The sequence below is a fragment of the Ictidomys tridecemlineatus genome, chromosome 4 (assembly GCF_052094955.1).
Source record: "Ictidomys tridecemlineatus isolate mIctTri1 chromosome 4, mIctTri1.hap1, whole genome shotgun sequence".
In the NCBI taxonomy this organism is placed as follows: domain Eukaryota; kingdom Metazoa; phylum Chordata; class Mammalia; order Rodentia; family Sciuridae; genus Ictidomys; species Ictidomys tridecemlineatus.
The window spans coordinates 159,120,834-159,135,224 of NC_135480.1; the positions used below are offsets into that span (position 1 = coordinate 159,120,834).

At 31.5% G+C, this 14,391-nt stretch overlaps 1 protein-coding gene across 5 annotated transcripts in view; it reads left to right on the forward strand.

Annotated features, from left to right (window-relative positions):
- Positions 1-14,391, forward strand: part of Cntln (centlein) — a 313,688-nt gene that overhangs the window by 115,955 nt on the left and 183,342 nt on the right. For all 5 annotated transcript variants that reach the window (XR_005733953.2, XM_078047677.1, XM_005340132.5 and 2 more), the window contains exon 8: positions 1,091-1,285. Coding sequence is in view for 4 of the 5 variants with exons in the window: in XM_078047677.1 (XP_077903803.1) it covers positions 1,091-1,285 (195 nt within the window). In the remaining variant the exon portion in view is untranslated. The remainder of the gene's footprint in view (positions 1-1,090; positions 1,286-14,391) is intronic.

Below are 14,391 nucleotides of genomic sequence, written 5' to 3' on the forward strand. Positions count from 1 at the left end.
TCTCCTTGCAATATCTCCTAGAAAAATAAGCACTTTATTATCCTGAGGCCTTGTCATCAGAAAACACTTCAGAAATAAAAATAGACAAATCTTGTTTGAAGATGTTTTGGCTAAGTTTCTGTTGGACTGGGTCCTAAAATTAAAAATGCTGGAAGACTGTCTTTGCTTCTTGTACTCTTATGTCTGCAACTTACTAGTCTTATTGATATTAAATATGTAAAGTCCAGTCACCCATCAAAGAAAACAGGCAAGTAGGAGATGTTTATTTGGAATAAGGACTAAGGAATGAGAATTTGTTCCAATTCCTAGATGTGGGTAGGCCTAAATCATTTGTTAGTGTCTTTCTCTGTCCTTTTTCACCTGCTTCTTGGAAGGATAGATATTCAGTGCAAAATAATTTGTCCTTGTGTCTAAGAGTTACCCACCCAATCATATCAGATAAAGACAGGGGCAACTTCTAAATAGGAGTGCAAATGCATAGTGTGGTGGAAAGGTCTTTATGCCTCTTATTCCTTCTGCCTCACCTTAGAAGTAGATACTAATGTATATTAAATGAGAATACATCAGTCAGTGAATTCTCAATGAAATATTCTTTGTTTTTTCTTTTTTTTCTTTCAAATGTATATATTATATTCAATTAGGCTGATATACTTTATGCTCCTTTGTATTGTTTTTAGCACATATTTTTTTCACATTTCTACCATTCTTAGAATGGCTTTTTTTGTTTACAGTTCAGTCCAATAAAACTGTAATTGCTTAGTTCAAGACTTTTATTTTTCATGAAATCCTATGAGAGTAATATACCAAGCTTAAAATACTTGCAAATTCTTTAGAAGTTTATCATTTTTTCTTTATTAAACTGACCAATAATACTTATGACCTTTTCAACATTACAGTTTTATATTGTATTTGACTATTTAGTTTTCCTTATGTTTTTGTCTTGTTTCTCTTTTAGACTTAAAATAACCTGAGAGCAAATACTATGTCTTATGTTGTCAATATATGTTTCTATGTATATATAAAGGCACATATATCTACAGGCATTAATCTAGTTTATGATTATTAATATAATCTGAATGTTTTTAAACAGCTCTACAGTGAGTTACACGTTTGTTTTGAAACCACAAAATCAAATGAATCTATGCTCCGTCAAAGTGTCGTTAATCTTCAGGATCAACTATTTCAAAAAGAACAAGAAAATGCAAAATTAAAAAAAAAACTTCAAGAATCACAAGGAGCACCATATTCTTCACTTCAAGAAAATGATTCAGACCACTCAGCACAGGTGAGAGACATATTATAAAAATATTAGCCTGTATAATACTATATTAAATTATCTCTTACAACTTTAAAACAAAATTTAAATAAATTTGCATATAGTGGGATATTAGTAGTGGAATTTTTTTGTTTTACTATTGTCTTTAGTCTTTGTGGACATGAATATTGTATACATTAGAGATTCTTTTAGAAATGTAAATAGAAATAGAGACTACATTAAGCAGTCAACCCTCCACTGAGTATCTGCAAGTTCCACATCCATGAATTAAACTAATAAGAATAAAATACATTTGAAAAATTTTCAAGTGTACTAAACATGGACAGACTTTTTTATTAAGATTATGCCTTAAAATATTGTATATAAATATTTTCATAGGGATTATGTTATATTAGGTCTTATAAATAAGAGATGATTTAAAGTACACAAGTTTTACACAAATATAAGAATCTGCAGATTTTGATATGTAAAGGGTATCCTGGAACCATTGTGTTATGGATATAGAGGGACAAGTATGTAATCAATTATTTTGATTATTGAAGAGCAAATAAATAGATCATTTCTATTTTGATACATTATAACTGAAGGAGATAATTGAATAGAGAGTATCTAACAGCACATCTCATAAAGTACTTGCCATAATGCCTTGTACACAGTGGTCAATATGTATTGGTCTTGATTCTTCCAGTATATTTACTTTTGATTTTAGACAAATCATTTGACCATTCTGATTATTTTCTATGGTAAATCAAGAAATTTATTACCACTTTAACCAAAGTTTCCTCATAAATAAAGCGTTGATATTAGTGGTATCTATGTCATAGAATTTTGTGAGGATTAATGATATAGTTCATATTAAGTACAGGATTTGACATACAGAAAATGTTCATTAGTACCTCTTTTATATTATCTCCAGGTTAACTTTCAAGTTAAATATCTTTTTAAAAATACTTTATTTCTGTGAATTTATTTGTGTGTTTAAGGTACTTACAGCAATTCTTTAAATTTTATGATTTATTTATTTAAAAATAAAAATTCATTTAACAGAAATAGGAAATTGGGTGAGTATTTAATGATTTTTTAAAAATATCTAATTTTTGAACCTAGCACATTTTCTCTTGCTAATAACTGAACCTTAATACAGCTGTTTTAAAATTTTGCACTGTATTGTATTACAGTTTTATTTTTTAACAGCTAATGCATTGAATTGGGTTGATCATAAAATTTGCATCATGACACATTATTATTTTATATGTGTAGACCTACTTAATTTAATTTAGTTGCATTATTTGCTTGTGTATTATATATAATAAATTGTCTTGTCCTACTAACTCATCTAAAGACTAGAACATTACTAATGACTGATATCTATGTGTATTTCCTTCCTTACCCTGGTACCTTGATTTTTTTTTAAAAGATTTTTTTTAAGTAAGAATGAAGCAATATTATATTTTTTTAAGCCTTTATTTTATTTATTTATTTTTATGTAGTGCTGAGGGTTGAACCCAGGGCCTCACATGTGCCAGGCAAGCACTCTACCATTGAGCTATAGCCCCAGCCGTACCTTGATCTTTTTACTAGGAGTAACCACTAAACTATTTACCACTTCCATTATTTTAAAAAAGTTTTATCACATAGGAATTTGTGAGGAAATGGTATATTGAACTTCATCACTTGTAGAAGTGGTATTATAATATGTATTATCATATTGTGTTTGACAATTTTTACTTATCATCATGTTTCTAAGACTCATCTCTGCTGTTTATAGCTATTTATTTTCACTTTTTAATGTATTCTATTTCATTACTACCAATTAGTTATCTTTTTCTAGATGAGTACTTGGGTTATTTATAGTCTTTTGTTGTTATCAATGTATCTTATTATAGCATCACAAACAGACTAAAATACCATATATTCTTAGAATGATGAAAGCTTTGATAAACAGGTACTGAATATATACATTGCTTTTTATGAACCTTTTATAGACTACTAAAGTTATTTCATTAATGTTGTGAATTACAGCAATTAGTTTTGAATTATTGATTCAATTTTCTATTTCTTAAATGAGTCTAACATAATGTTTTATCATTTTCATATATTGCTAAATTCAAATTCGCTTATTTTGATTAGGGTATCTGCATCTATGTTTATGAGGGTTATTGGACTGTACTTCTCCTTTCTTGAATGTTTCCCATCAGATTTGATATAAAGTATTGTTGGCATTTTATTATGAATTGCAAAGAACTGTCTCTTTTTCATATCCCTGAAAGAATTCATGTAATAGTGATATCATTTATTTCATAATGGTAAACACTGAATGCTTTCCCTCTAAGATTAGAAACAAGTCAAGAATGTTCTTTCTCACACTTTCTTTTCATAATTACCCTGGAGATTCTAACTAGTACATACATGAAATAAGAAACCAATGAAAACATAGAAATTAGAAATAATGAAGTGAAACTATTTATAGATAACATGCTATTTGTATAGAATCCTTATAATTTATGAAAAAGCTTCTAGGACTATTAAGTAAATTTGGAAGTGTTGTATGGTATCAACTTATAAGTCACTTATATTTCTATATAAAAGGAAATAATCAGCAATTGAAAAAAATGTCATTTATAATGACCTCAAATGTTATGTAATAATTAACAATGGATTTGACAAAGCGGTGAGAGGATTTGTACTTTAAAACGTATAAAACATACTAGAGGGAAAGTCAAGAAAATGCCATTACATTAAATGGGCAGCTACACTAAACTCAGGAATCAGAAGTTATAAGAAGGCTAGTTTTCCCTAAATATATCTATCATGAAATCTTAGTCGATCTCTGTGGAGCCTGGTTTTCTTTTAAAGAAATTGACAAGCCTATTCTAAAATTTATTGGGAAATGCTCAAGACAAAATGATCAATAGAACGGAATAGAGTTAAGAAATATACCCATCTGTGTTAGTCAGCCTTTCGTCACTATGACCAAAATAACTTGACAAGAACAACTTAGAGGGAGGAAAGATTTATTTTGCCTCACTGTTTCAGAGGATTTAATTTATGATTGGCTATCTGCAAAGTACAAACAACATCACAGAATGTCATGGTAGAGGAAAGCTGTTCAGCACAGGGAAACAGGAAGCTGAGAGAGAGAAAGACAGGAAGGAGCCTAGGACTGATACAGTCTCCAAAGCTGCTTCCCCAGTTGCCAGCTTCCTCTAGCCATGGCCCACTTGCCTACAATTATCACCCAGTAGTTTTTTCAGCTTATTAATCTACTGATGAGGTTACAGTCCTCACAATCTAATCATTTTCTAAGAACCTCACCTCTGAAACTTTCAATATATGAGCTTTAGGGAACATTGCAGATTCAAACAATAATAACTGTTCACATATGTAACTTTAAAGTAACTTTTGAAATGACAGTAATGTAAATCACTTTATTCTCTTTTTAGGAATACTGTATATATTTCTCATTTTTTTGTAGAGATTTTGGTATCATCTTGTCAGTTTCTACAAACAAGTATTGAATTAGAAACATTTATTGTTTCCTTTGTGATTTTTTTGTTTGCCTTTTTGTTACTTAAAAGCATCTGATTAACTCTTGTTTTTATATATGTTTTTCTCTCCTTTTATATCTTCTTACGTTTACAGACTTCCAATGCACATTAATTTTGGTCAGATATAGTACTCTGCAAGACTGCTATATTATGAAGTTTATTGAATCTTTTATGGCTCAGCATATGGTTTTGTTGAAAATACTATATATACCTGAAAATAATTTATACATTGCACTATAGGGCTGAATGTTCCTTAAACATTAATTATGTCATTGCAGCTGGTAGTATTCAGATTCTATGCCTCAATTTTTCTATTGTTTTTTTAAGAGAAACATTAAAATCTCCCAATATGACTGTAGATTTATTTTTCTCCCTTTAGTTTTTTCAATTTTTCTTTCATTTGTTTTAAAGCTGTTATATTAGGAGAATACATATGAAGATTATGTCTTTTTGATTAAAACCTTTGTCATTATAAAAAGTAAGATTTAACTGCTATATTCTGTAGATTTGAAATCTTCTTTCATAATGTTAGTATAACTAGTCCTTCCTTTTAGTGATTACATTTTACACAGTAGAACTTTCCCATCCCTTGAATTTCAACCTATAGTTGTCTTTAAATATTTTTATATCTGTATATCTCTATATATCTAAATCTTGTGTGATCTGGATCTTGTTTTGTTTCAATTCATTCTGACAATTTCTTGATTTTCATTGCAATGTTAAGTCATTTAAAAATATAACATTATTATGTTTGGTTTCAGTATACTATTTTATTACTTTTTGTTTGTTTGTTTCCTCTGTATTGCCCCTTCATTTATTTTCTTCCCTTCCTTTTAGATTAATTGTTTTAGGTAATTGTTTTGTTAAGCAGTTTAAAAGTGTCAGTTTTCTGTCTTCTGGACTCCATTGTTTCTGGTAATAAGTGTGTAAGAGTTCAGTTTGTTTTTCACTTAAATGAAATTTGTTGGTTTTCTCTTGATTCTTTTTTTTGAAGATTTTGGTTTTAAGTATTTTAGAATGTATCAAGTTTGTTTTTTACTGTACTTATGATCTTGTAATTTCCTGAGCTTCCTTGTTTTTTTTTAAATTTTAATTTGTTATATATAACAACAGAATGCATTACAATATTACAATTCTTATTACACATATAGAGCACAATTTTTCACATCTCTGGTTGTACACAAAATAGAGTCACACCCTTCGTGTATTCATACTTGTACTTAGAGTAATGATGACCATAGAGTTCCACCATCTTTCCTACCTCTAGGCCCGCTCCCTTTCCCTTCATCCCCTCATCCCCTTTGCACTATTTAGAGTTCATTTAATCCTCCCATCTCCACCACCCTGCAGCATGTTATGAATCAGCATCAGAGAAATCATTCAGCATTTTTTGGGGGGGGAATTGGTCAACTTCACTTAGCATTGTATTCTCCAGCTCTATACATTTACCTGTAAATACCATGATTTTATTCTCTTTTAATGCTGAATAATATTTCATTGTGTATATATATCACATTTTCTTTATCCATTCATCTACTGAAGGGCGTCTAGGTTGGTTCCACAGTTTAGCTATTGTGAATTTTGCTGCTATAAACATTGATGTGGCTGTACCTCTGCAGTATGCTGTTTTTAAATTCTTTGAGTATAGAGGAATTAAACCGGAGACTCTGCATCTATTAGAATATTAGGCCCCAACTTCCTTAATAAAACTCCTATAGCTTAAGAATTAATATCAAGAATAAATAAATGGGATCAATTCAAACTACAAAGCTTCTTCTCAGCAAAAGACACAATTAATGAGGTGAATAGAGAGCCTATTGAATGGAAACAGATTCTTTTTAAAATTTTTTTTAGATGGACACAATATCTTTATTTTATTTGTTTATTTTTATGTGGTGCTAGGGATTGAACCCAGTCCCTCACACATGCTAGGCAAGCACCCTTACCAGTGAGCCACAACTCCAGACCAGGAACAGATTCTTACCTTGCACATGTCAGAGGACTAATCTCTAGAATATATAAAAAACTCAAAAATCTTAACATCAAAAAAACAAATAACCCAATCTATAAATGGGCCAAGGAACTCAATAGACACTTCTCAGAAGTAGGTATATAATTAATCAACAAATATATGAAAAATGTTCAACATCTCTAGCAATTAGAGAAATGCAAATCAAAACTAAGATTCTAAGAATTCATCTCAATCCAGTCAGAATGGCAGTGATTAAAAATTCAAACAACAATAAGTGATGGCGAGGATGTGGGGTAAAAGGTACACTCATACATTGCTGGTGGGACTGTAAATTGGTGCAGCCAATTCAGAAAGCAATATGGAGAATCCTTGGAAAACTGGGAATGTAACCACCATTTGACCCAGCTATCCCACTCGTTGGCCTATTCCCAAAGGACTTAAAAACAGCATAATACATGGACACAGCCACATCAGTGTTTATAGCAGCAAAATTCATAATAGCTAGACTGTGGAACCAACCTAGATGCCTTTCAGTATATGAATGGATATAGAAAATGTGGTATATATACACAATGGAATATTATTCAGCATTAAAAGAGAATAAAATCATGGCATTTGCAGGTAAGTGGATGGAGTTGGAGAATATAATGCTAGATGAAATTAGCCAATCCCAAAAAAACAAATGCTGAATGATTTCTTTGATTTAAGGATACTGATTCATAATATGCTACAGGGTGGTGGAGATGGGAGGATTAAATGAACTCTAAATAGTGCAAAGGGGATGAGGGGAGGAAGGGGGAAGGGGGGAGGGGGCATAGAGGTAGGAAAGATGGTGGAATGTGGTGGTCATCATTACCCTAAGTACATGTATGAAGATACGAAGGATGTGACTCTACTTTGTTTACAACCAGAGATGTGAAATATTGTGCTCTATATGTGTAAATATGAATTGTAATGCATTCTGTTGTCATATATAACAAAATAAAAAAGATTGAATAATAAAAAAGCTACTTTAAAATAATTATATCATAATTTCATCTTTTGAATCATCTTGTGTACTATGACTTCTCTCCTTTTGATGATTTTTCTTTCCTTCTGAATATGCTTCATGTATTAATATTTCCTCTATGTATCAATTTGCTAGGCACACTGATATGCATCTGTAATATACACCTATAATCCCAGTGACGTGGGAGGCGGAGGCAGGAGGATTGCAAGTTTAAAGACAGACTTAGCAATTTAGCTAGGCCCTAAGCAATTTATTGAGACCCTGTCTCTAAATAAAAAGATAAAAAAAGGGGTTGGAATGTAGCTTTATGGTAAAGCACCCTTGGGTTCAATCTATTGTGCTAATAAAATAAAATAAAATAAAATAAATCATTTTATTGTAATTTTATCTTTTGGATATTCTTGTATTTGTCTTCTCTCTTTTTGATGGTTCTACTTTGCTTTTGAATATGCCACATGTGTTAATTGTTTCTTCTATATCTCAAAAGTTAACATTGTGTGGTACATATTATATGTTACTTTTATTAGTTTTATAACTCATGAAAGTATTGAAAAAAATATATATATAGTTTTATCTAGATTTAACTATTTAAAGTTCCAAGGTCTGTTTTTCATCACATGAATGACACAGATGACAGTGAATTGCTTTTCCGTCCCTTTAACCTTGTATGGATTTCTTAGAAGTCTGCTCAGTGCAGTTATTGTTTTGGCTTTCTCCTATCTGGTATTTCTTCCCCCCAGTTTTGACTGTAATGGTAGACCTTAATTTTGTCCTCTAGTTCTTTAAAGTATTATGATTCTTGAATTTTAGTCTCACCACATATGGTTTTTTGATTGCTTTCTCCAGGTAAAAATCCATAAAAATGGATTACTTACCCAATGCTGGTCAATTTTCCAAATACCAGTTATTGTCCAGATTCTAACTGTATTTGACTATTCAGTGATGCTTTCAGTAGTTATTTTTATGTTTTTCTTTAAGTGGTTAATGTGCAGGAGGTTTAATCTAATAGGATCTACTCTGTCATTATTTTGAATAGAACTATCCAATTCTTGACTATGTATTTTCTTTTTAACATATTTTATTAGAGCTTTATAGTTATATGTAGTAGTTCCAGTCATCCCAACAAATTCATACATGTAGGGAATTTGACTTTAGTTCATAGGTCCTCCATTTTTCCCTCCTGATTTTCCCTCCTGTTTGCCTTTCCCTGCGCTATTCCCCTGAATCTACTCTAGTAGACTTCCTTTCACTTGACTATTAGTTTCTATTTGATGGATTCTATCTACCTATAAAGGTGAAGTTCCCTGTCATATATTTATATATGAATATAACATGATTTTCTAGAATTCATTAAGCATTGTCTTCCCTTACCCATCCCTCCACTCAAACTCTTGAACTCCTTTTCCCACTTTACTGATCTTCTTTTTATCTTTATGTGAACCTATCCTTCCCTCCCCTTTTCCTTTTTATTCTAGCTTCCACATATGAGAGAAAGCATTCGATCTTTGAATTTGTGTTTGGCTTATTTCACTAAGCATGATATTCTCCATTTCCATCCATTTACTGGCAACAGCCATAATTTCATTCTGTTTTATGGCAGAGTCAAACTCCATTGTATGCATGTATGTATGTGGTATATGTACAACACACATACATACACATACACACATCACAATCTCTTAATCCATTCATGTACTGATGGGCATGTGGGTTGACTTCATAGTTTAGCTACTGTGAATTGTGCTGCTACAAATATTGAGATGACTATATTGCTGTAGTATTTCGATTTTAGATCTTTTGAGAATGGGAAAATTGGGTCACATGGTGGTTCCATCTCTAGATTTTTGAAGAATCTTCATCCTCCTTTCCAGAGTAGCTGTACTAATTTGTCATACCACCAAGAATTTCCCACATCAGCATTTATTATTATTTATGTTCTTGGTAATTGTCATTCTGACTGGAGTAACATGAAATCTTAGTATAGTTTTGATATCCCCAAATGATAGAGATGTTGAACATTTTTTTTCATGTATTAATTGACCACTGTGTTTCTTCTTTTGAGAAATGTGTTTAGTTCTTTAGCCCATTTATTAATTGGGTTACTTAGGGTTTTTGGTGTTTAATTTTTTGAGTTCTTTATATATTCTGAATATTAATTTCCTGTCAGAGGAGTAGCTGACCAAGATTTTCTCCCGTTCTGTGGGCTGTCTTAATGCTCTTAATCATTTTCTTTGCCGTGCGTGCAGAAGCTTCTTAATTTGATGGTATCTAACTTATTGATTTTTGGTGTTACTTCTTGAATTTTTCGGGTCTTAAGGAAGTTGGTTACTGTGCCAATATGTTGGAGGGTTGACTCTGTTTTCTTCTAGCAACTGCAATGTTTGTGGACTAATTCCTAAGTCTTTGATTCATTTTTATTTGACTTTTGTGTAGGGTGAGAGAGAGGGATCTGGTTTCATTCTTCTACATTTGAATTTTCAGTTTTCCCAACAGCATTAGTGAAAAAGGCCATCTTTTCTCCAATATATTTTTAACACCTTTGTGAACTCTCAGATGCTTTTATGCTTTTATACTGTGGGTTTGTCTCTGTGTTTTCTATTCTGTTTCATTGGTCTTCACATCTATTTTGTTGTCAATGCCATGTGGTTTTTGTTGCTATACTTTTGTAGTGTAATTTCAAATCAGATATTGTGATGCCTCTGCATTACTCTTCTTGCTCAGGATTGTTTTGGCTATTGTGGGTCTCTTAATCTTACAAACTAATGTTAGAACTATTTTTTTCTAGTCTGTGAAGAATGTCCCTGGTATTTTGATGGGGATTGCATTGAATCTCAATAACACTTTTGGTAATATGGCCATTTTGACAATGTTAATACTGCCTATCCACGAACATAAGTGGTCTTTTCCACCTTCTAAGGCCTTCTTCAATTTCTTTACCATGTTTTATAATTTTCCTTGTAAATATCTTTTATCTCATTTCTAAATATTTTATATTTTTATGATTATTGTGAAAGGAATGATTTGTATAATTTCTTTCTCAGCAGAATTACTGTTGGAATATAGGAAAGCTATTGATTTATGAATGTCGAGTGTTGATCTTGATAGTTTGATGAATTCATTTATCAGTGCTAGACATCTTATTGTGGAGTTTTTTTCGGGTCTCCTACATCTAGGATCATATGATCAGGAAACAGAAAAAGTTTGACTTATTCTTTTACTATTTGTATGCCTTTAATTTCTTTTTCTTTTTTTTTTTCTCAATTCTCTGGCTAGAATTTTGAGGAGTATATTGAAAAGGAGTGGTGAGAGTAGATATCCTTGTCTTGTTTGATTTTAGAGGAAATGCTTTTAGTTTCTATTTGGTATGATGTTGGGTTTGGGTTTGTCAGAATAGTCTTCACGAAGTTGAGGTAAATTCCTTTGATCCCTAGATTCTTTAGTGTTTTAAATATGAATGGGTGCTGAATTTTATCACATGCCTTTTCTACATCTCTGGAGATGATCATATGATTCTCATACTCAGTTCTATTTAAGTGGTGAATTACATTTATTGGCTTGTATATGGTGAGCCTACCTTGCATTCCTGGGATGAAACCCATTTGATCATGGTATGTTGTGTTCTTGATGTATTTTTGAATGTTGTTTGTTATATTTTATTAAGGATTTTTGCATCTATGTTCATCAGGAATATAGATCTGTAGTTTTTTTCCTTGCTATATCTTGGCTTTTTATTATCAAGATTAGGATTATACTGGCTCCATAACAAGTATTTGCGAGTATTCCATCCCTTTAAATTTCAAGAAATAAATAAAGACTGGTGTTAGTTCTTTTGTAATGGTCTGATAGAACCCATCTGATAATCTATCTGGACTTTTCTTTTCTAAAGATTTATATATTTATTTTTTTGTGGTACTAGGAATTGGACCCAGGTCCTTGTACATGCTAGAAAATTACTCTGCCAACTGAGCTATATCCCCAGCCTCCTTCTAAAGACTTTTAATTGCTATTTCAATTTCATTAGTTGATATGGGTCTGTTTAGGTTTTCTGTATCTTCCTGATTCAATTTGGGCAAGTTGTATACATCTACAAACTTGTCAATGTCTTCAAGACTTTCCACTTTGGAAGTGGTGTATAAACTTTCAAAATAAGTTTTGATAATCCTCTGTATTTCAGAAGGATCTGTGTGGATGACTGCTTTTTCATCTCTAATGTTGTTCATTTGGGTTTCTCACTGTTTTTTTTTTTTTCTTTTGGTTAGTTTGGCTAAATGTTTGTCTTTTTTTTAATCTTTTCAAAGAACCAATTCTTGGTTGCATTAATCCAATGTATTGTTTTTGTAATCTCAATTCATTGATTTTTTACTCTGTTCATAATTATTTCCTGTCTTCTCCTGGTTTTGTAGGTTAGTTTGTTCTTTTTATTCTAAAGCCTTGAGGTGGAATATAAATATATTTATTTGGAAAATCTCTAATTTTTTAATGTAGGCACTCAATGGTATAATTTTTTTTCTCTTAAAACTGTTTTCATACTGTCCCAGAGATTTGATTTGTTATTTCTCTGTTCTTATTTCTTTCTAAGAATTTCTTTATTTGTACTCTCATTGCTTATTGATTCATTCTTCATTAAAGAGAGTATTGCTCAATTTGTATGTGTTTTCATAGTTTCTATTATTTTTCTTGCTGTTGATTTCTAGTTTCCTTCTGTTATCTGATGAGATACATGAGATATATGGAATTATGCCAAATTTTTGTGTTTGCGAAGATTTGCTTTCTGGCTTAGAATATGAACTGTTTTGGGAAATTTTCTTTGTGATTTAAGAAAGTAATTTTACCTGTTTTGGTTTGGAATATTCTGTAGATGTCAGTTAGGGCCATTTGATGTATGGTTTTATTGGGCTGTGCACATCTTTATTGATTTTATGTTTTGGTAACCTCTATATTTAGCACATAAATGTTTACTATTGTTGTATCTTATTGTTGTATTTTCCCTTTAGTAGGATATAGTGACCTTCTTCTCTTCTGATCATTTTTTTTTCAAAACTCTGCTTTATTAATTATGAGAATGGCTACTCCTGCTTGTTTTTGTAGTGCCCATACATGAAATATTTTTTTCTATTCCCTTATTCTCAGCATGTGGATGCCTTGACCTATAAGATGAGTCTCTTCTTAAAAATGTGTAGTTGTATTGTAGTTGCTTTTTGATCCATTCTGCTAATCTTTGTCTTTTAGTTGGGGAGTTGAGATCATTAATATTCAGCATCAGTATGAATATGTATTTGTGGTTTCCTACCATTTTGGTTATTTTTTCCTATCTTGATTCTCCTTCATTGGGTTATTCTTCTATTGAGTTTCCTGTATTTGGGAGATTTGAGATTGTTTTTTAGTTCCTCTGTGTGCAGTTTATCTTTTGAGTTTTTTTATGTAGACCTGGCTTGATGTTCATTGATCTTTTTAGTTTTTCTTATATAGAAAATTTTTATTTCTCCCTTGAATTCGAAAATGAACTCTGCTAGGTATAGTGACCTTAGATGGAAGTTTTTTTTAAAAAAAAATATTTTGTTTATTTAGTTGTTCTTGGACACAATACCTTTATTTTATTTTTATGTGGTGCTGAGGATAGAACCCAGGGCCTTTCACATGGTAGGCGAGCCCTCTACAGCTGAGCCACAACCTCAGCCCTGAAAGTTATTTTCTTTTAGTACTTGGAATATCATACCGGGGCCTGTTGACTTTAGGGTCTGAGCTGAGAAATCAGAAGTGAGCCTTATTGGTTTGCTTCCAAATGTGAACTGATGTTTCTGTCTTGCAGCTTTTAATATTCTTTTCTTTTCATTTTATGCAGTTTGGTTATGATTTGTCTTGGTGAGCTTCTCATTTGAATAGTCTATTTGGTCCTGTAAGCCTTCTTTATGTGGATGTTTAACTCATTTCTGATGTAAGAAATATTTTCTGTAACAATCTTATTGAAAATGTTCTATACACAATTAGTTTGTATCTCCACATTCTCTTCTATACCAATGATTCTCATGTTTTTTCTTCTAATGTTCCTCCAGAGTTCTTGTACATTTTTCCCTTTATTGAATTCTGTGTACTGAAGGTCATATATCTCTAACCTGTATTCAAGGCCTAAAGTTCAGTCTTCAGGGATTGAGAGTCTATTTTCTATGCATTGTATTTTGTTCGTTGTACCTTCAAGTTTTTAATTTGATTGACTGTGTCTTTCATTTTTGGTAATTCTGCTTGATTTCCTTTCACTATTTCTATTTCTTGATTAAAATGGTCTTTCATCTCCTATAATTCCTCTCTTAATTTCTGCCTTAGATTTTCAGTTAGTTTTTTGAACATTTTAGTAATCTGTTTTTAAATAATCTTTCTCTGGGCTTTCATCCACCTCACTTGTTGTTGGGGGATTGTGGATTTTGGTGGGAGATTTATTTGTCTGTTTCCTCATATTTTCAGAAGTCCTGGACTTGCTCAGCATATGAAGTGGAATTCTCTACTTCTTTTTTCAACATGTTGTTTTGTGTGTAATCATTTTATTTGTTCTGGGACTTCTCTCTGTCTTTGATGTATGAGTAGATTCCAA